Below are 22,189 nucleotides of genomic sequence, written 5' to 3' on the forward strand. Positions count from 1 at the left end.
AGGTTACCTAGTTATATATAAAGGTAACCTCCTCCTATATATGGACACTTCTATGAATAAGATTTCTCAATCTCTTTCTCTCATTGTTCTTCTACTTTGAGTGTAGTATTCTCTTTAAAACTAGTTAAATATAACATGTTATCAGTTATCAGCATGAAGACTCTAGGAGCTATCAACTTCTAAATACCCTCTTTTTCTACTCATCATCTACTACACAAAAACAAAGGTACGAGAACACTAACTGATTTGTTTCACTAAAGCAATTTTCATTTTATGTTTAGATGAAGGTATTTCCATGGTTGGATTGACCTGAAAATTTTACTGTAGATGCACAATGCACAATTCATGAAGTAAAAACATATCCAAAGTTTAGAAAACTCTAACGGTTAGATTGTCGGATATAAAATAAAGAATGTTATTGTTCATAATTGATCTATAACACATTCGAATTTGGTTTTCTTTTCTTTTGTTTATTTATTTCTTCTTTCGATGTATACTTTTGAACAATAATGTAGAACCTAAAGGTCTACGATATACTCGGGAACCTGAAGTTCTAAGATCTATTTTTTTAGAAACCAGAAATTCCAAGATTCAATTTTTAGGAACCTGAAGTTCCTCCAACGGTTAGATTGTCAGATATAAAATAAAGAATGTTATTGTTCATAATTGATCTATAACACATTCAAATTTGTTTTTCTTTTATTTTGTTTATTTATTTCTTCTTTCGATGTATACTCTTGAACAACAATGTGGAACCTAAAGGTCTACGATATACTCGGGAACCTGAAGTTCTAAGATCTATTTTTTTAGGAACCAGAAGTTCCAAGATTCAATTTTTAGGAACCTGAAGTTCCAAGATCTATTTTTTTAATTTTTTTTATAAGAACCTGAAGTTCAAAGATCTTAATTTTGTTTTCAAGAACTTGAAGTTCTTTATTCTACATTGGGACTTGAAGTTCCAAAATCATGAACGTAGTTTTTAAATATAATCAAAAGTTCTTGTATTGAATGTGAAAGTTTTGATATTGTCAAGACCCTTGAATTTCCATTCACTAGTCTATTTTCATTTAAATAACCAAAAGTTCGTTAAGTTTTCTACGAAGAACTAGAAGTTCTCATATACTTAGAACCAAAAGTTCTAACCCTATAATCAACGTTTAATTCTTTTACTCAAATACTTAATCCTATATACATGGCTAGATTATAACTTAGCATATAAATAGTTGTTTTGAAGTATTTTATGAGCTAACCGCTATGTACATTCTTAATAGTTATTTTGACATGCTTAGACTATCTAAAATAAGGTTGAGTGTCTACATTATTTTATTATAATTAATTAATTAATTAGTTGTGTTATTCTCTTTTATATGTATGTAACCATCTATTATGTATATTATACTAGTTAATGCCCGTGCCTTTGGCACAGATTTTATAAAGAGGCATCCTCGATAATGTGATATAAAATTACATGTTCATTGAAAAAATAAACGACATTTTATGGATTCATCATGAAATAATGTATTTCTGATTCCTAAAAAGGCAGTCATGTCATAAATTTCTATTGTAGTCTCAACCAAACGAACAATTCAAATGATAGCAGATTGACGTATTGAATTCTTGCTCAAGTTAGTTATCGTGCAAACCAATGTTAGATATATAACATCTATTGACGCATGATTCGTTACTCTTTATAACTCCGTTTCAAAATTAGTGATATCACAAAGTGGTTCAACCAATTTTAATATATTCCTTTGACAGTGGATGCATGTGCATTTGACCCCTTCAATCTTTTAAGAGTGAGTGGATTCATGCAAATATCAAGTGAATCTTCGCAAAACCATCACAAAGAACCTAAGATTGATATATTGTTTTCATATATAATAGGTGTCTATACATTATTGTCAGAAGAAACAACCACCAAATGACATCTCACTTTTTGTACACGCTTTGAAATAATAAAAAATATTATTTTATGCTTGAAATTTACATATTGTTTCCTTATTAATACATTACATAGATACATCTTTCCATCTTTGCATAGGCCCCCAATATATATAAACGTGAAGCTCTTAAAAACCCACTGTGTTAGAAACCCAAACAAAAGCCCAATTTTTCAAACTTTGCATTGGGCCCTTTGAAACACAGGGCCGGTCCTACTTGCAGCTATAGGATTATGTACTGTTCCATTACATACATGTTCCTAGCTAACCTTGGCCAATATAATGGAAACAAAACACTCCATCTGTAATACAATGCAACCTGCAGAGGAAACCATGTATTAATTATTAAATAATATTAAAAGTAATTTTGAAAGTATTTCTCTAGATCATTTCATAACCTGCCCAGTAAAAGTGAAATTTTTGATGTTATTCAAATCAAGATGTAAACATAGAACAACTTACACCTAGACTAATTTGTATTTCCTGCCAACACTATTTCAACAATCCATCTAGAACAACCCTTCATTATTATTATTTGCACTGTGAACTGAATTTTTTGAACTGTGAGGCCCCATAAAAGAACACTTAAACTCAACAGATAATAATGTATAACAAAGATGGAAAGGAGACGAAAAAAAGAGATTAAAAAACGTAAAAGATACCCATGTTCTATTAATGAAAAGCGAATGCAGGGAAACATTATTAAAAACGATCGATCATGATGAAGCTTAAACTTAATCTTCATTGGTACAATTTATGAGGTGATCTTTCATACTAACCTTCAAGATATTAGAGCGAGCATAGTAACCAATATAATTAAAAGCAAAGAAACCCTTTCATAAAGCAAGTTATGCAAGACTCACATTCCTAAGTCATCAAATCATGTTTCATGTGATGGTGAAGTTGCTTTGGCATACTGACCTTAAATTGTGGTGTTATGCCTAATCATCTCGGTGTCCTCGCTATCAAAATATCATGTACTCATATATATTATAGGCAAGGCTAGTACATTTTTTACAAAGCTCTCTTAGCTAAATCTAACACCGTAATGGTGAGCTATAGTCCTAAACCTTTGTCAACTGGTTTGAATATGTACAATCCTCTTAGTTGGTCATGTTTTATATGTGTAGCCTTATTTGGGTAGATAACCTTGAATTACACACATGGTGTTCATAAATGGTGTGTGTGCATTGCAGTTCATGATACTTGCATAGTGTGTGTTGTATGATCTGCGTGCTCAATGTCATTATGTCGTTGATATTGAAGAATTACCATTTATTACTTAGATTGTTTATTTGCCAGTTTTTTGAGAAAAAAAAAGTCAACAACGCATACCTAGACTTGACTCCCAAATCATCGTAAAAGTTCTATGGTATATTGAAGCATGTAAACTAAAGTAGCTAACGGTCCACACCATGTTGTGTGGAATTAATAATTAAGGCATAAACAAAAAACGTGTTTACCTGGTTCCGAAAGAGGTCTTGTTGTGAAGTTGATATTCAGCTCGTGTTTGTCAACCAACCAACCAAAAGTCAAATTCACATCCAAGAAGACACAATCTGAAAATGGGTAAAGGGCAAAGGCAATATAAGCTATCTTTAGCAAAACTTGAACATATCTATATTACTAAATAAAACCACATATATAGGAAGATAATTACCCCAAGAGTATATTACCTACACCTTGTGCTATAATTATTGATAAAAAAAAACAAAAATTTAAATTTAAAAACATACATACACACACACCTTAGACTCTAATGAGTTGAGATTTCAAATGACACCTTAGTGCAAATACTAAAGATGAGCTCCGTGGTAGATAAACTAAACCCAACTATTCACATACTTGATACATGAATAATAGCGGATCCAAAGAGAGTGTTTCTAGGAAGAAGAGAACTGAAGAAACATCTTGTTCATATAATAGCTAGGTAATAGTTGGAGCTCCATAAACAAATAATGAAAATGGGCAAATACCCAAATTCACTAAAATGCTTATATATGGTTGCCCATGGAGAGACACATGTATGTAAAAATGAAGAGATCTATCTCAATATTGCATGCATGTTAATGTGAATTGTGGGATAGGAAAGCACTTGTCATGGATGACATATTTAATTATGGTATAGCTATTGGAACATCAAAGGACAATGATGATAATAAATGAACCACGTGTTTTATGGACAAAGGAAAGATTGGCCAATCTGAAATTTGCTATTCATCAAGCATAATTAAACTATTTGAAAAACGTGGTGATGTGGACCTATAATATAATAATCCGAGGTTGGATTCAATATAGTTGCAACAAGTTTAGTTGGTATAAACTTGATTGGGACTCCCAAGGAATTGGAGAAAACTACTGACTATATATTTTGAAATGAAATGGACAAAACAGATGGTTGTGTGGAACTTGGATTTGGATAAGGACCCATTTCGACCAAAGGAAGAACATGCATGGGGAATCTTGGTCGTGAAATATTCTACTTGAGTGCTATTGCAACATTTATGTATCTAGAACAATATGTCCACAAGCTCATAAGACATTAGACACTGCATTTTCTTTTAGTTTCTTATCAAGATATAATTTTGCAGATGCACTTAGACACTAGAATGATGTCAAAACACATATTGAGATATTTTCAAAGAATAACTGATATGAAACTATTTTATTTTTGTGATTCTACTAACAACTATGATCTAGTTGGCTATGCAGTCTTTAGTTATCCATCTGACCCTCAGAAAGGTCACTCTTATACATGTTAAGTTTTTATTAGTAACTATGCAGCTATGTCTTGGCAATCGACAAAACAAGATCCAGTAGTAGTTTCCTTAAATTGTGAAGAACTCGATCACCACCAAGCCATGTAAAGAATTGTTTTTATCAGGGGGAGTAATGGAACAGGGGGAGCATCTTGAAGAATGTATCCCAGGACATATGTGTTATACTCTTTTTCTTTATATAGGTTTTATTCCACTAGGTTTTCATAGTAAAGGTTTTAATGAGGCAGCATTACACAAGTCCAAATACTAGTTCATGTCAATGATCCTGAAGAGTATATTGTACTCTTTTCCCTTTGCTTTGAATTTTTCAACTGGGTTTTCCTTAGCAAGATTTTAATGAGGCAATTGTCATTGGATAGTGATAGAGCATCCAGAAGAATGATACAAAAGTTAGCTACACATTGTACTATTTTCCCTTCGATTTGGTTTTTCCAACAGTTTTCTAATCAAGGTTTTAATGAGGCAACAAAAGATGCACCCACCAGAGTTTCCAGAATAATGGTGGACATCCAAAGGGAGTGTTATGAGATACGTGGGTCTATATGGATGCCCACCATTGAGCCCATATGGAGCACCTCCTCATATGTTTCCATTCTTATAATTCTTATATCTTGGAAAGGAGATTACCTAGTTATATAAAGGTAACCTCCTCCCACTCATGGACACTTCTATGAATAAGATTTCTCTCTCTTTCTCTCATTGTTATTCTACTCTGTCAGCGTAGTATTATCTTTAAAACTAGTTAAATATAACACATTATTAGGCCCATATAGACCCACGTATTTCATAACAGGCTAATTTATGTTCAATTTTACAAATAAATTGTAATTTGAAAAAAAAAAAAAAAAAAACCCCAAAATTTGCAAGTAACTTTAAACCCTAATTGGGGTAATTGTTAATTAGTAATTTTAGTACCCTAATTATAAACTAACACATTCTCGTGATATATAAAATTTAACATCCAAGTCGTCAATTTTTTAATTTTGATACTTGTCAAATAGTCATTTAAATCGAAATCAACAAAACGAGATTTACTGAAATTCAATATCAAAATTGGTATTTATGAGTTTCATGTGCAAATCATGTGAAGGGTAAAAATGTAATTTTGAAAATACGCTACATGCAATTAAAGTTGACAGAGTCAACTAACAAAACTAGGGTAAAAACGAATAAACGAACTTACAGGAGCCAAACATTGAATACCCTATTAAAAGTGGGCCAAAAATGAATAAACCCTGAAAATTATGGTTAAACCATTTCTACTTTATAGTACCATAGGAGTGCATGCTTTCTCTTAAAATGATTGTCTGTTAATGGACATGTTATGTAGCGTTTTGAGTAGCTTATATAGTGTCTTGCACGGCTTATATAATGTCATATATAAACTGCTCATGAACAAGTTAATAAGCATAAATTAAAAAACTGTTCGATCAAGACACTATATAAGTTGTTCAAGACATTATTTAAGCTGCCTCACGAACATGTACATTTAAGAGAAAGCCGGCATATAGGAATATATCCACAATTAGTACTAGGGGAGGTAAGGTTTTTTAATGTTTGATCACTAGGCAAGTTCATGGCTATGGCTGATTGTCACGAGTCATGACTAATGAAGAGTCGTAAGTTGTATAACACCTTCATCTTCAACTATTCCAAACAAACACCATACCCTGAGCTCTCAACTCTTTAACCACCATACAACTCCACCCACCTCCACCCACCTCCACCTCCCACCAACCCTCTCCCTAAGCCCATACCCAAACACCTAAGCCCAGATCCATTTTTGAGAGAGCGATTCGCTTTTTGTCCGGGGACTTGTTTTAAAGATCGCCCGATTTAGATTTGCTTGATACAAGTGTTTGTTTTTTCATTGGATTTGAGTTTAAACTAATAGGACTGACGCTAATCATGATTAGCCTAGTAAAGCAAGAGCATAGCGTAAAATGGAAGATCTTTTTTCTTGATGCGATTTTGTGTTGGAACTCTAAGTTTTCTCGTGTTTTCCTACCGGGTTTTTCGGGTTTTGGTATGATGAGTTTTTACCACGCGAGCTGGAGTCGAAAGCTGATGAGACAATGGAGTTTCTATATAAACAATCTTTCACTGTTTCTTCATCATCTCAACCCCATTTCTGCACTATCTATCAAAATAACCATGCCCAGTTCCAAAGATCAAAACACTTTTACCCAAGACCACTCAAACAACATGGAAAACCTTTCTTCTGATTTTGCTCAAAAAGTTCGTTTGCCTTATAAGTCAGCCCCTACTATTGTTTACTCAGACCGTATGAAATCAAAATTGTTAGATCATAATAAACTGAGCATTTTTATTCGTGTCTTGGATGGAAAAATAGTAGCTGGAAATCTGCGTGCTGGTCTGGAAAAACTTTGGGCACCTTTCAAGATTGTTAAGATGGAGCTTTATAGAAATGAAGTCTTTCAGGTCTGGCTTGAGAACCAACACCAACTAGAACTGATCCTCAAAAGGCAACCTTGGATTGTGTCGCAAAGATATCTTTAAAGATTGAACCTTGGATAGATGTGAAGGAAAACAAGGAACTTGATTTCAATAAGTTCTTTATATGGGTTCAATTACTAAACTTTCCTGAGATTTTTCAGGACAAGGAAATAGTTGAGAATAATCTACTTGAATCTGGTTGTTTTGGACCAACCCAACTGATGCACTTAGAACTATATCCAAAGCATAAAGAAATGGCTGAACTAACAAGAGTCAAGGTGTTGCTTGATGTCAACGACCCCATTCCACCTGGTTTCAAGCTTCGGAATCGATTAATGGAGCGAGAATGGATCAATTTGCCTATGAGTATCTACCAATTTTTCGCTTTCGGTGTGGCTTCATTGGACATAAGGCCTCTTGCAATTACAACAATCTTTGATTTTGTTTGAACCTCAATTCACCTCAAACTGGTTTGAAGTTTGAACTCTATAACGCCAAGAACCGCATTTTCCCAAAACCAATGGCCCCTCCATGAATCTCGGTGATATCGCTTAACCGAACCACCTCGAGGACATTACCCTTTTCTCACCGGGGAACTCTTTTTAATGTAGAAGGGCTGTATACATCAATGAAAGGACCAAATGAAGATGATTACAACCCGGGACCATCGAGGGTAAAGGTAAAGGTAAAGGACCGATGATTATGGAATTAAACACCCCTGACTCTAATCTGGGCACAGGTCAGCATTTTAATGAAGACTGGATGATCAATGACACCCCCATCAACTCAAGTCATTTTTTACGATCAACTTGTTTTTAACCATCAACTCCCCGCCATTGTTTAATCCACTTCAACAATGACTTTCTATGCAGCATTTTAACCATCTAATCCTAATGTGGTTCCTTTGGTTGATCTTACTACGCCATTTGGATGGCGAGAATGAAAAACAGATGAATCAATGCAAAAGGCAAGAAATTAGTCAAGGCAAAGTCTGGCGTCATGATGAAAACTTTACCCATGTCGACCGAAGTGGTGGATAGTTTTAACATGGACTAGAGAGCTGAAACTCCTCTCTTCATGTAATTATGGAGGATTGAAAACTCCATGTCTTCAAATAGTAATACTTTGTGCCTATCTAGCAGGCGTAAGAGAAGCCAGACGGTGAAGGCAGCTGCCCGTAAGCAGCTCCACCCCAAGCAATGAATTGCATCAGCTGGAACTATCGAGGATGTGGCCGTTCCTCGACTTTGGAGGAGCTTAAAAAGAAGATTTCTGTTTTTAGGCCTTTGTTGATTTTTGTAATGGAAACTAAATGTAGTAATCTAAATAAAGCTGCTAGTATGATACGTAGATTGGGTGACTATCGTTTTTATATGGTGCCAAGTATGGGTTTGACGCATGTGGTTGTTGTGGGAAAGTTTTTGTGAAGGTTGAAATGAAAGTTGGTTTATCCATTGTAATGTCAACTTATCTATGAATGGAAAGGAAGAGAGTTTTGTTTTGTCTTGTGTATATGGAAATCCAAAGCGGGCAATTCGAAAGATGCAATGGGGTCTTCTTACCTGCTAAAGCCACAAAATGATGAAAAATGGATTGTGATGGGGGATTTTAATGAAGTAACAACCCGTGAAAAAGAGGGTGGTCGACCTTTCCACTTTGTACAAAAGCCATACCATTTCGGATATGATTCTTTGTGAATTGATCGACTTGGGCTTCATTGGGAACATTTTCACATGGACAAATAAACAAGTTGGACGCACGAATATGGAACGCGACTTCGATAGAACTACGGTTAATGCCGCTTGGATTCTTCATTTTGTTAACACAAAGGTTTACCATCATATGTCTATGACTTCGATCATAAGCTCTTGGTCATCAAAGTTTGTAATGAATCAAATCACCTTCCAAGACCTTTCCGTTTTGAAGCCATGTGGTTACAAGATAGGGAGTCATCTTGAACAAGTTCACCGCCTTCGAAATTGACAATCGCGGGCTCTCCCTCTTTTACCTTGTGTAATAAGCTAAAAGCAATGCCGGAAGAACCTCAAATGGTGGAATAAGAATATTTTCGGTCTCTTAGACACCAAAATCGGCATAGACTTGAAAGCAGATTCAATATGAAATCCTTTCTCAAACCGACCACGGGATGATTTGTTTCATTTGAGCACACTCAAATTCAAAGATACAATGATCTTCTAGTCCAACAAAGCTACTCATTCATCGGGGTCGAGAAATCTTGCTCGACCGGTACAAGTTCGGTGGACTGAATACCAAGTATTTTCATGCTCTAGTCAAATGTAAATTCGGCAAAGATCTTTCATTCACCGGATTAGTGACCCTACGGGGGCAATACTCACCGAAAAGCCAGATTGGAGATAGATTGACGGAATTCTTCGCAACATTAATGACAACTTCGAACCGTCTTTTTTGATTCGAGATTCTAAATGTAGAGACACCCGGTTTTGTCCATTATGAAGCCAATTGACAATAAGGAGATCTTGTTTGCTTTAAAACAAATGCACCCTTTCAAAGCTCCCGGTTTTCAAGCAATTTTCTTCCATCATTTCGGCACCTCGTCGGAAATGCGGTAAAACAGGATTTTTTACCCAAGGATCTTTTTTCACTACAACTCAATCATTCTTTCATTGCTTTAATCCCAAAAATTTTCACATCCTACATCCCCGAACATTATCGCCCAATCATTTAACTAATGTAGTGTACAAATTAATCTCAAAAATTATTGTAAATAGGTTAATTCGAGGAAAATAATCAGCCCTTATCAAACCGCTTTTCTTCCACATAGAAGTATCCATGACAATGCTCTTCTCGCCAATGAGTTTTATCATAAAATTAGAGGTCGTGGAAATAGGAAATCCAAGTTCTTTGCTTTAAAGATTGACATGCAAAAAGCTTTTGATAAACTTGAATGGTCTTTCCTTAGAATTGTTCTTTCCAAATTTGGATTTCCTATTATTTGGATTAACCGCATTATGTTTTGTGTGGAGAAAGTTTCTTACTCTATTCTCTTAAATGGAGCTGCTCATGGTTTCTTCAAACCAACAAGGGGTCTCGTGCAAGGAGACCCTTTTATCTGTATCTATTCATTATATGCACCGAGATTCTATCTTTGAATTTTCTCGAAGTTACAAAGACAAGGTCTAATTCATGGCTGCCGCCTTGCAAGACATTGTCTTTTGTTTCCCACCTTATGTATGCCGATGATCTCTTTGTATTTGGGAAATGTGGTCTCGGAGCAATTTCACTTGAACAACTTGTTATCGAATCATCGCAGTTTCGCCGGACAATTAACGTGAGACAAGTCTGATTCTTCATCATCCAAAGCTCCACGGGGAGGCTTGTTTATTTTCTCCTCAGAAATCCTTGCAATGCCTTCCACTAGCTAAACTTATTTAGGAATACCAAATCTTACCGGTAGAGGCCGCGATTCATAAATTTGCTCCGTTCTCGTTTTCAAAATAAGCTTGCCGGGCCGGAAGTCGAAGATTCTATCTAAAGCAGCCGTTTGACCTTGGTAAATTCTGTTTTATCTTCAATACCGACTCACACCATGTCTTGCACTTTACTTCACGATTGTTGACACTATGGATGTCATAAAATGGGGGCACTTTTCAACGCGAAGATGCATTATTTTTCTTGGAGGCTTGCTTGTACCGCCAAGGGTAATGGAGGACTTGGCATCAAAGACCTTCCGCTTCAAAATTATGCCTTTGTTTGCAAAAAGCTTGGGATTTGCTAGAAGAGAAAATTCTATGTGGGCTTAAAACAGATGAAGGGCAAGTACTTCCATTCAACAAGTTTTCTCAATTGAAGCAATGACTCCATCATGTGGAAGCAACTTTGTGCGGTGTTTTAAAGGTGATTGAGTCGGGTTGTTTTGGAACATTGCAACCTGGTTCATCAATTAAAGCATGGGAGGATGCTTGGATTTTTTCGATGCCTCCAAAACCGGGCATGTGATTTGGAGTTAGTTGCTGATTTTATAAACCATTTAATAACACATGGAATTTGGAATTGTTTCAATTTTGGTCACCGATTTTGTTCATAAAATCACTTCCATTCCATTGTTTCACACGATCGATTGTGATAAACTTGAATGGATGTGGACCATTCGGGATGTTTTTCTCGTCAAGTCAAGATATAATGGATGTCTACATTTGGTGAATTGGAAGTAGTTTGGTGTGCGAACAAAGGGTTTTGTTCAAATTTGTATGGAGACTCAAGTTACCTTTTCGAATTAGATTTTTCTTGTGGCAATGTTTGCGGTGGTGTCATGTGGATCATTTGGCATCTCTTCATTTTCAAGGGTACTCTATGTGAGACTACTTTGAGACTCCATTTCATGTTTTTTGGAATGCTGGCTTTGCAAAGGTCGTATGGTGTGGTACAAATTGCTTGACTATGATCGAGGATTTTAAACAAAGAATTTTCCGGATGTTTGATACAAGAAGGAAGGGCTGAAGGGGATATTCAAGTTTGCCCGCTAGGACCGGGTTTGTGGTTCATTTGGCTTGCAAGGAACGACGTTTCAACATAAAGTCCCGGATCCTATTTTTACATCGGAAAGGGGTACCAAATTCTTAAAGACATCCTCGATGAAAAAGAACACAAGGAGCTTATCACTATATATATTAAGTGGCATCCACCTATTGAAGGGTGGGCAAAACTCAACAGGGAGTTTGCCCTCGCTAATCCCGGATTCGGAGGTCTTTGGTTGTGTTTTACTTAATGGCTAATGGAGGCTTTTTATCATGGGGTGCCGCGATCCCAATACTTCACACCTCCAACAATTTTGAGTTTTTGGCTATGTTATATGGTATCCATTTGGCTGTGAGACTCGCATCCCAAGATTGAACTGAAACTGGTACAAATACATGACTGCTACAACGGTCGATACAAATTGGCTGTTGGCGAAAATAAACAGGGAAATCATGTCCTTGTTACAAAATTTTGAGGAATTCAGAATTCTTTGGTGCTACAGGGAGGGAAATTCAACTGCTGACTGTTTTGCTTCTCATGCTGCTAGTTTGGCATCGTCAGATACGTGGAGAGCACACCCAGTTGCAGAAAACACATCTTGGTCTTTAGATGACTTAAGTTTTTTACCTCCTTTCTCTTCAGTTTGGTTACATCGATCACCTGTTTTTGCAGCTTCAGTCCTAGCTTTTGATGCTTGGGGCTTTTGTAAATATAGAATTATAAATAAATAAGATCTTAGCTTTCGATCAAAAAAAAAGTTCATGGCTATGGAGTCGCCTATCTCCATTTGAGTGAGTGAAAGACTATCTGCAATTAGTGAAATCCAGACTTAAGAATATCAATGGAATATTGAAGTTACCCTAATTGCACCTGTTATTGTTGTCTTATGGTTGGCGTTTTTTGCCTGTCAGATTCAGATATAGAAACTGATGATAGATAAGTTCGCTACCTGATATTTGAGAAATCAATTCAGTGGTGAACCATTTTGAGTTACAAGTCAAAACATTGAACTGGGGCTGAAGTTTTCGGAGGGCTGAATATCAGTCCAAGTCCTGGACTCCTGGTACGTTACATTATCACATACCAGAACTATGAATTACCTAATTATTTCGTGAAATGTTATGCAAATTGATTCTATAGCTAATCTGGGCTCCCAAAATGAAGATTTCCCACCTAGCAAAGTAGTAAGCACTAAGCACACAGTCCAAGCATAAAATGCACCTATTCATGCTTATTGTCCGCTTCACCGAACCAACTCAACACGCCTAAAGTCATTTCGCACGCTCTTCTCATGCAATGCTCAGCATGGCTAAATAGACTACAGAGTAGTATAGTACCCCTGCATGGCTGCATATATATAGACGTCATGAATTCTCCAAGGCATTCTTCACTTTTAATTTGAAATTGCATTCTTCAATCTCTTGTTTAAACGGTTTTTAAGTTAGAGGCTGTGGTGTAGAAGAGAAACTGTACGTGGAGATGGGAGGAAATAACATGTTCTTGTGGTGTCTCATTTCCTCATTAGTCTGTGTTTTTAGCAATGTGGTCGTTGAAGCTAGAGACGTGAGGTTGATTGGTGATAAGAATCAACCTCGATATGAAAAGTTTACAGGGGTTGGTTATGGAGGTGGGGGTGCTGGACCTGGTATGAGCGGTGGGAGCGGATATGGTTCAGGGTCGGGTGGTGGGAATGGATTTGGTTCTGGCAGTGGTGGTGGAGGAGGTGCACATGGAGGCGGATATGGAAGTGGGGTAGGAGGTGGTAATGGGGGCAGTGGTTTTGGGTCTGGGAGTGGTTCAGGTGGTGGTTGTTGTGGAGGTGGGTTTGGTGGAGGAACTGGAGGTAGTTATGGACCTGGTGGTGGTGGTTTGGGTGGGGGTAACAATGGCGATGGTACTGGTTATGGTAGTGGTGTTGGTGGTGGACAAGGAGGCGGTGGAGGTGGAGGCGGAGGTTACGGCCATGATGTTCCACACGGATCTGGTCCTGGACGGACTTAATCACAATTATTGCATTTCAGCAACAAAATTGCATTGCAAATATAGTGATTTCATCTGATTTTAGGCTGTTACTGTATTCTCAGTCTAGTATTTTTTTTTTTGGCTGAATCAATCTAGTATCAATAAAGTAAGAATATTTATTCAGTACCTACTATTTCTTGTAGAGAAATGGCCTCCCAGTCGAGTTCTGATGTTTCATATGAAACCATTGCCAACACTCACTTCGGCCACCATAACATAATTCTGTGCGAATGTTGTGCACTAGGTGTTGCATAATTAATCCTGTGTTCATGATTTCAAACGGATATTTCGGTTTTCAAAAAAAACCAAACGAAATCGAAATATCAATATAAATTCAGAAAATATTAATCCGTGAGCGGAGCGAACATTTTGGGAGAAAGGGGGGAGTTATGCGGACAAAAACCAACTTGGTTGGTTTCTGTCTGTCTGTCCTCATCTCTTCCCTTCTATTTTTCTCCATTCCTCCCTCCCTTTTCCTCTCCCTCTCCCACTCTAAATCTCTCCCTCCTTCTCCATCTCCTCCTCCATCTTCCCTCCTCTCCGCTAACCCCCACCGCTTTAATAAAGATACTACCAAGTGAGTGGAGCCTTAATTTTCATAAAATAGAATATATGGCCCAAAAATTATTTTGGTTGGTTTCTGTCTGTCCTCATTCTCTTTCACTCTCCTACTCTCTTTCCTTCTCAACCAAACCCAACTCTTCAATCTCTCCTTCTCTCTTCTCCATCGGATCACTTCCCATTTGCAGTTATCTAGTTTCAAATATGATCGGGAATTCCAAAAAAAAGATATTAACGAGGCCCCAATCTTATAAAATGGCGAAACGAATAAATATAAATATAAATGAAGAGTTTCCAACCAAGTTGGTTTTGTCCGAAACCTATAAAATCATCGATTATTAAATAAATCAAATGGAATTTTTCATATATTTGAACTCGACAGCTGCTGGTCTTTCCAGTAACGATAAATAGTTTCCACTTGAAAGTTGAAACCACAATCATCGAATTTTGTTTCCTAATCCAAATATGGCTTCATTATTAACTGGTAGAAACAAATTGTTGACAAGTATTATTAGCAATCGTTTATTCAGTTCGAACAATTTGGCAGGAAAAAACGCATACGATGTCTTAGGCATTTCACAAACCAGTAGCTTCTCTGAAATAAAAGCTTCTTTTCGACAATTAGCTAAACAAACTCACCCAGACCTCTCAGCTTCTTCATCTCATCCAAACACTTCTCAACGTTTCGTTCAAATCCTTGCTGCTTATGAGGTATTATATCATACTTATCTCTCACTTACAATTGAATAATATTTTAAACTATATAGTAATCATTCTTGGCTTGCCCAGATTCTTTCTGATACTGAGAGAAGGGCCCACTACGACAATTATTTGTTTTCTCAGAGAAAGTTTGTGCAGAAGCATTCTAGATATAGGTCAGTAATGTACACAACAAGATATGAATCTTGTGAGCAAATGGAAGTTGTTGAGTGGTTGAGGTGGTACAGATATGCTATCAATGACATTGTGTCACATAAACATATTGTGTCTGGAACTGGTTATTTTGATGTACTACAAAAGGATTTTTATTCAGCTATAAATGCAGCTTATCATGGCCCTGCAGTTGAGTCTCTGGAATTTCTTCCAGACTGTTTTGAAGCTGAGGAGAGATCAGGTGATGGAATACCTGAGGTCCTTCATTTAGTTTCTGGGCGTGAATTGTTTGGTATTGTATCGTTTGTTGATAAGCATCTTGAATTGACAAATACATGCTTTGATAAATTAACTTGTTTTACTTCGGTTGATTCTGGCCTTCGTCAATCTATTAACACAAGCAACGACATGAAATCTGCATCTTCGGAGATTCCAGAGGTGCAAACTAGGCTATATGGTGAAACAGATGTTTATAAGGATTTAGAGTTGCATATTTCCGGTACAGTGGTTGCAAAAGCTACTAGGGTCCCTCCTAAAACCTGTTGGAATGGAATTCAAAATGAAGATTCTGAAGACCACATACATGTATTTTTTACTTCTGATGAATGTGAAGTGCATGTTTGCAAAGAGAGGTTTGGGAACTCATTTTCGAGTAGTTCATTTGGATCAAGGATTCTATTGGGAACGATTACTGGACTAGGAACCAGCCAAGAAGAAGGGTCCTGCTTTGTCTATAATAACACTGGTGCAAGAACTCATGCGCTTATGAAACATAGGACCTTGCTGGTTTGTATATCTGTTACCCCTCAAAACATGCCTTCAACCTTGTTTTTTTTCTTGCATCCTTACTTGAAGCAAAAGGTTTACACAATTACATTCTGTTGAAATTTGTTTCAGGTAAAGCACATGCACTGGTATCGATTTGGAGATGAAGTTTCTGTTTGTGAATGCAGGTGTACCAGAGCCCGTTTACCGCCTAGCAAGTAAGCTTACTTTTTTCCCCCTTGCATCCATGTAAATAAATGAGTTCTCATATTCTTCGCTCATCTAAATTAATGGGTTTTAGAGGGAAAAGGGAAGAATTGTGAAGAGAAATAACTGAAGGAATCCTTTCTACTTATATGATGGTTCACAACCTGTTGAACATCCGTTTTATGTTACATTCATGTAACATGAACTTCCATGCTTATCAACATTTCTCCTCTCCACTTTATAAGGCCTATCCATACTGCATATGTTGTTTCTACATATCGTGTTGTTCACTTATTGGAGCAGGGTTTACGTTATCTTGTTGAGTCCAAATTGATCTCTTTGTGATTATTACATTTATATACTCTAACGGTTAATGAGATCTGTAGTTTTATGTTGTTACCTATCAATCCATCAATATACCCAAATGGTATGACTTGAACTAATAAATCATTCGGTTTGGACCGAGATGGTCTCTTTTTGGCCTGAAGACATGACCATAAGTATCTGTTCCAACTGTGTCTCAGTTTATATAGTTGCCTTGGTCCATGTCTATGATGCCTTCAACTGATTGAAAGTTCTTAATGCAGATTTTGGCTGTTTGAGCCGCGGTGCACCACACACGATATTGGTGGTTGGTATGTAGAGACATATGGTCGTGATAAGAGAGGCAGGACTATCCCATCACAAAGGCACTGGGATGGCTTTGACATGGATGAGCAGCATGAGAAGTATGTCCACTCCCTTGCAGATGTCTTTGTTACCTTAGCTCAACTTTGCACCTTCTGAAGCCTATCTATACTGTCTGTATCCATCTATTCTGATGTCTAATTAGAAACCTAGGGATGTTGAAAGTTCTTTTCATTAAATTAATCTCTGAGTAAAACTAATTCTATGTGCAGGAGACTCCATCCAGCAATGTATCTGTTTGCTCTTGCTTATAGAACTTTAGACCTTGAAGAAGAGAGAAAAAGGAAATGGAGAGTTAGGGATATTCTTGAACCAAGAATTGTTAACTTTATCCATTGGTGGAAAAGAGTTCTTTAAATAAGATATAAGATAATATAGTATTCATTTGGATGAGAATTGTAAGCACAAGAAGCAGCAACAGTTTACCATGATTGGTATCAGTCCATATGAGTCATAAGGAGTGGAGGATGTGGCCGCCCACGACTCCTGCATGTTTTATTATATGGTCTCCTCCAACCAAAATTTGTGATGATGACTAGGTATATTTTTGTACAATCTTTTGGCATTTAGATGGAATAACTTGAAGTTGTATATTTTCATTTTGTTTCTTCTTGAAGGTTTACACTTTAGGTGTTCTTCAGGCATGAAAACGTGTTTGAGTGATCAAAGACGAAAGTCAGTCATTCAGTGATTCGTTCATAATAGAAGCCAATGCCAGACGAGAGGATATCCAAGTGTTGTGCTTAAGAAAACTCCAACCTTACTTCAACTATGCTATGCTGTACTTCTCTGTGAAAAGCTGTAAGTGACTTGCAAATATGTCCTTTAACCTTGCTTGTATCGTTTATTTCTTTCTCAACCTTTTGGAATGTATTCTGATACTATGATAATCTAGCCATTTTGCCAATAAAAATGACATTGATATATTGAAAAGTGTTCATACATTAAGTGCTACCCTAATTATAAAAAATGGAATAGAACATTAATATTTGTGCTTTAGTTTACTAGATCTTCCCATTTACAATATTGACCACCTGCTAACGCACGATAGTACCTATCCCTGCAGTATACTGGTCTTCCATCTGCAGCCTCAGCAGCAGCTGCTGCTAGATCATCATCTCCCATCACATCCTTTGGCAATCTTAGTAACTCCTCTTTTCTATTATTTCCAAAAGAATGACAAGATAATGTTAGAAAAACAAATAAATAGATAAATAACGATATTTCACCTTTAAGAGCTAATGCTACTTGAGAAGAGCAAAATATATTTCCGTTGTTTTACTATTCTTCCATAGTATTGTAACTTAAAAAGGATGGGAGTTCAAGAAATCACACGTGGCTTACACTTAATGTAGGAAAAGTGAACAGGTCTTAGATCATAAATGGAAGGGAATGAAATCCCCTCACTAAGACAAAGAGCACATTTGAACTCAGTAAATATAGACGTGTACCTTAAGTTGGACTTTGCACTGCTTGTAGAAATTGGAACATTTGCCTGGTTCATTAATCTTGCGGAAATGCTTTGAAAGAAATTTTCCACTGGTGTGGCAAAGATGAAGAGGAAAACTGCTGTGACAAGCAAAGCGCCTGTGCCTACTAGTGTTTGTTTCAGCAACTTGATGACTGGCTTTACCTACACCATAAACTTACATGAGCTTCATGTTCATCAAAAGAAGTTGATAAATTGTAGCCCACAGTCTTTTTCTGGTTGTTATTGTGGTGGAACACAGGTGCTAATAGGCTAATAGCATGCAATAGTGCACTGAGTTATAGAAATCTTTTGGACAATGATTATCGTAAACACCAATGCCTTTCAGTTGGAAAACAGAGTACTAGAGTAGCCAGGAGTCAAGTCTGTTTAAAGTTCAGAATAATATATTCTAGGAGATAAAGTTTCATCATCACAAAAGATCATGAGTACCTTATAAGAGCCCAACAGCCTATCTCGAGCCAAGACCTGCAATGGAGAAATCACTAGCGGTATTATCAAAAGAAAATGTAAGTCCCTTACGTAATAATCATACTTTCTTGGAACCAAAGATTTAAAATCAAGCATTCACCACTAAAAACCAATATGGATTGTTAATTGAGTTAAATGTTTATATGCCTATATGATGTTGATTGCTAATAGTAGTCTTGTTTAGTATTAATTTATCTAGTTGAATTGTTACTCATGCGTTAGTGTAAAAGTTCCTCGACTTTTCTGATTTCTCTTGTCAGAATCATCCATGTTTATCTCATTTGGTGCTAGCAAATGACTTCGTTGGTTGTCTTTAACATCTATGTTTTGATTTTATTTATTGATTTTATTTATTTTTTTGTGAGCATGATTTGTTACTGGGTTTGGCCTAGTTTAAAATAATTCAGATGTACCACATTGATCTCCAACTCTATAACAAAGGGAGATCTAGTATTAGAACAGTTTTAAAAACTATGAAACTATGATTTCAAAATCATCAATGTAGACTTTGTAGAACTAGGGAAATTAACCAATTGAGTGATGATCTTGAGCTTGTTTAATCGACTCTTAATTTGGTAGAATCAACTGTATCTCTTGAGTAATAGAAAACCAAGGCAGTGGACAAGGATATAAAACGTCAGAACTCAGAACCAACCTCAGGTGGCTTCACCCACATTTGTCCATCATACCAGCCAGTCTCTTCATAAGGTATCACTGCAGACAGAAGTCTATCACCAACATAACTCCAACCCTGTCAAGTGCAATAAAAATCTTTTGGTAGGGTTACCAATTATAGCTATAAAGTATATTGAGTATATGTGGCATAGTTGAAGAAGTAACGAACCTGAGCTAGTAAGTAAATAAGGATTGAGCAAAAGGTAAATTATGTGTTAGACGCATCTAGCAAATGATAGTGGTTGGATAGCAAATATGTGGATCAGTCTAGTGGAGAACTCTGTAGAACTCACTATAGTTTGCTCAAGCGGTACACCATCAGACAGGTCTAGCTATCTGGAAGTAGTGTAGTGTGTAGCTTAAACTAGGATACTTAAATGGCTTAGTAGAGTTAAGAAAGAAGTTGAAAGAGGCCATGACGAAATATAAAGTAGTAGAAAAATTGGAAGTCCACACACCTTGGCTGAATGTGTGACTCTTTACAAAGGGGTGAACAACAGGACAAGGTTGTGGCTGACAACAATGATCTTATCTAAGCTTCTGGAGTTGGCTAAGTATTTCATGTTGGATGGCCCTGAAGTTATCTTATGTATGGTTAGTGGATAAAACTTCTAGTTGTTTAACTCTCTCAAAAAGCCTTTGCTGCAAATATACTTAAACTCAGTGATCATAGATAGAAGACAATACCAGATATATCCGCAAGACAACAAGTGCAACCAGAAAAAGAGTTCCAGTTCCAGCTGCTAGCAAAAACCTTAGAGGCTCCTGCAATGTTAGAAAGGGTGTATTTAGTAGATTTCAGGATTCATTTACATTGCATATCTTGGTACTAGTCATTGTAAATAGTTTCTTATGGCACTGGGGAGGATGCCTTTACATTGCATAGCTAACTGTGCTAACTTCATTATCTGGAACAGAGTAAAATGTTTTAACTTCTGCACATTTATACACCTATGCTGAGCATCATGCTTATACGCTGAACAATCTGAGCGCTTAACAAAGAAATATAGTCACTAATCTTTTATGTAGTGCATGTAAGGCCTGTAGTGGCAGACTCTTAATGTAAAGGTGGATCAACAGTCACTATATGAATATTAGAAATTTCTGTGATTGCATTGAAGAAACAATCCATTTATACTTTTTAGATTTTAAATATGCATATGGATGATACTTTTTTATCAAGATAATATGTTCTTCTTTTCAAAGAAGAAATGTTCAATTTCAGTTTACCCTTGAAGGATTAAAGCTTGCAGCTGCAATTGGTATCCCAAGAACTGTTAAAGTACCCAACCAAAGGCCACCAAGACGTAGAAAAAATGGCCCTGGACTCAGTTCGCCCCATGAATACAAGGGTCCATCTTTCAGTGACGAGTACTCATTTACCTGTACAAGACAAGAAATTGAAGAATGAACACTTGGCAGTATCTATATACAAAGTAAAATATATGTAAAGTGGACTCCTTTTTTGTGAAGGGAGAATGAGAAGAATGGTCCTCCCTGTTCTGCAACACGCATGGCATGCTCAAGGTGTAAGACTGTCAGTTGGTTAGCTATAGCATTGCTGCAAGTTGAATATTTCAAAGTCTTTTTGTGATCCAGTTGTCTTGTCCTACTGTTTAGGAGTTATGGTACACTTGTTACAATTGGTACCATGAAATGTTGTGTGATGCCATCTTCGACATCTTTCAGTTTTGACTCCACAGTTTATACATGTCGCTGCTCGGAAAAATCTCAGGTGTGTGAAAAATATGGCCAGGTAATTTCTGGTTGCTGCATTGGTATGTGCCTCACAATTCCTTCTCTTATATGACATTCTTTATAGAAGTTAGAGTTTTGCTTGGTAGTTGATATGTACTCCAAAAGACATGAGTTCAACAATAAGAAGTCCTTAATACTGGTACAAAGAGGAAAGTTAGATTTTTAGAAAAAACTAGAATAATACCAATACAAAAGGTTGTCTTAAGCGTACACTTGTTATCCTACAATTCATCTTATAAGCTTAAAACATATAACTGATGCAGGTATGTGGTATCATTTCTTGTGAGTTGTGGCCTGTGATTGGAAGGTGCTTAAATGCACATTAGCATGGTAAAGGGTAAATTTCCTAGTCATACTCACTGGTCTCTGTTCGAAGGGGACTTCAACTTCCATCCCAGGATCCCAGTTTCGTCCGACGTATCCACTCCCACCTCCATTAGCCTCTCCTCTCAGAGCCTTGACACGCACCCACTCTGATGAATACCGAATGCCCTGAAATTGAAGGATCCCTGAACTATAATTTGTACTGATGTTTGGCTGTTTGGCGTAGGGGATCAAGCTGCAGGTAACATTTAACCTGAGCATCTCCTGTTCTACAGTTGAACCTGTGAAGCTCTGATTTTGTTGTAGTGGAGTTAAAAGAAGGGAATGGTTTTTGGTTAAGACCTGGGTACCATGCATTATTTACGTGGAGGGAAATATAAATGAATAAACTTTTTTGTTTTATTAGATTATCCAAATGTTAGGAGTCTTGCTTGAGTTTGTGGTTAAGAATGGGAGAGTGAGAAGCAAAGCTTGCGACACGTGAGATGTTGTTTCTTGCACGATATTGGGTGTGCAAAACTCATGGTTGCACAAAGCCACAAATTGCCACTTTGGCATTGGTAAGATTAACAAGATTCATAGATCATAAAGATAATTCGAAGACTGGAAAATCTTAAGCCGTAGCTTCTAACTCATATAGCATTTTCAACTGCAGCAGTACAGTACTAGTTTACTACAGTATT

General features: G+C 36.7%; 2 protein-coding genes and 2 long non-coding RNA genes across 5 annotated transcripts; 2 read left to right on the forward strand and 2 right to left on the reverse strand.

Moving 5' to 3' along the window:
• Positions 1 to 1,928: 1,928 nt before the first annotated feature.
• On the reverse strand, positions 1,929 to 13,522 carry LOC147520773 (uncharacterized). The gene is made up of 4 exons (XR_015214460.1): positions 12,848 to 13,522; positions 12,545 to 12,623; positions 3,404 to 3,499; positions 1,929 to 2,259 (listed from the first exon to the last, which is right to left on the reverse strand). It is a non-coding gene; the product is annotated as an uncharacterized LOC147520773 (long non-coding RNA).
• Positions 13,523 to 14,641: 1,119 nt separating this feature from the next.
• LOC147520774 (Chaperone DnaJ-domain superfamily protein) lies at positions 14,642 to 17,996 on the forward strand. 2 transcript variants are annotated; one of them, XM_086592274.1, is made up of 6 exons: positions 14,642 to 14,968; positions 15,047 to 15,916; positions 16,028 to 16,113; positions 16,690 to 16,830; positions 17,002 to 17,328; positions 17,431 to 17,996. In XM_086592274.1, the coding sequence occupies exons 1-5, from the start codon at positions 14,723 to 14,725 to the stop codon at positions 17,144 to 17,146; spliced, it is 1,488 nt and encodes a 495-aa protein (XP_086448400.1). In that variant the 5' UTR covers positions 14,642 to 14,722; the 3' UTR covers positions 17,147 to 17,328; positions 17,431 to 17,996. The 2 variants fall into 2 exon arrangements, with proteins under 2 accessions (XP_086448400.1, XP_086448401.1); XM_086592275.1 differs by lacking the exon at positions 17,431 to 17,996 and having other exon boundaries at positions 14,669 to 14,968; positions 16,690 to 16,902; positions 17,002 to 17,171.
• Positions 17,688 to 21,878, reverse strand: CGLD27 (DUF1230 family protein (DUF1230)). Its single transcript, XM_086592277.1, has 7 exons — positions 21,543 to 21,878; positions 20,655 to 20,807; positions 20,112 to 20,189; positions 19,405 to 19,500; positions 18,711 to 18,746; positions 18,241 to 18,422; positions 17,688 to 17,948 (listed from the first exon to the last, which is right to left on the reverse strand). Exons 1-7 carry the CDS (start codon positions 21,861 to 21,863, stop codon positions 17,786 to 17,788), a joined length of 1,029 nt encoding a protein of 342 aa, XP_086448403.1. The 5' UTR covers positions 21,864 to 21,878; the 3' UTR covers positions 17,688 to 17,785.
• Positions 20,807 to 21,922, forward strand: LOC147520776 (uncharacterized). Its single transcript, XR_015212818.1, has 2 exons — positions 20,807 to 21,180; positions 21,446 to 21,922. It is a non-coding gene; the product is annotated as an uncharacterized LOC147520776 (long non-coding RNA).
• Positions 21,923 to 22,189: the final 267 nt, after the last annotated feature.

This window comes from Coptis chinensis, chromosome 2 (genome assembly GCF_015680905.1).
Source record: "Coptis chinensis isolate HL-2020 chromosome 2, ASM1568090v1, whole genome shotgun sequence".
In the NCBI taxonomy this organism is placed as follows: domain Eukaryota; kingdom Viridiplantae; phylum Streptophyta; class Magnoliopsida; order Ranunculales; family Ranunculaceae; genus Coptis; species Coptis chinensis.

Bases quoted from the DNA above. Each gene is read 5' to 3' on its own strand.
- LOC147520774 (XM_086592274.1), top strand. From the start codon at position 14,723: ATGGCTTCATTATTAACTGGTAGAAACAAATTGTTGACAAGTATTATT. The intron at 14,969-15,046 runs GTATTATATCAT...TGGCTTGCCCAG, and splicing joins AAATCCTTGCTGCTTATGAG to ATTCTTTCTGATACTGAGAG. The intron at 15,917-16,027 runs GTTTGTATATCT...AATTTGTTTCAG, and splicing joins TGAAACATAGGACCTTGCTG to GTAAAGCACATGCACTGGTA.
- CGLD27 (XM_086592277.1), bottom strand. From the start codon at position 21,863: ATGCATGGTACCCAGGTCTTAACCAAAAACCATTCCCTTCTTTTAACT. The intron at 20,808-21,542 runs GTGAGTATGACT...TGTCTTGTACAG, and splicing joins TCCCCTTCGAACAGAGACCA to GTAAATGAGTACTCGTCACT. The intron at 18,747-19,404 runs GTTGGTTCTGAG...TCTCCATTGCAG, and splicing joins TGTGGGTGAAGCCACCTGAG to GTCTTGGCTCGAGATAGGCT.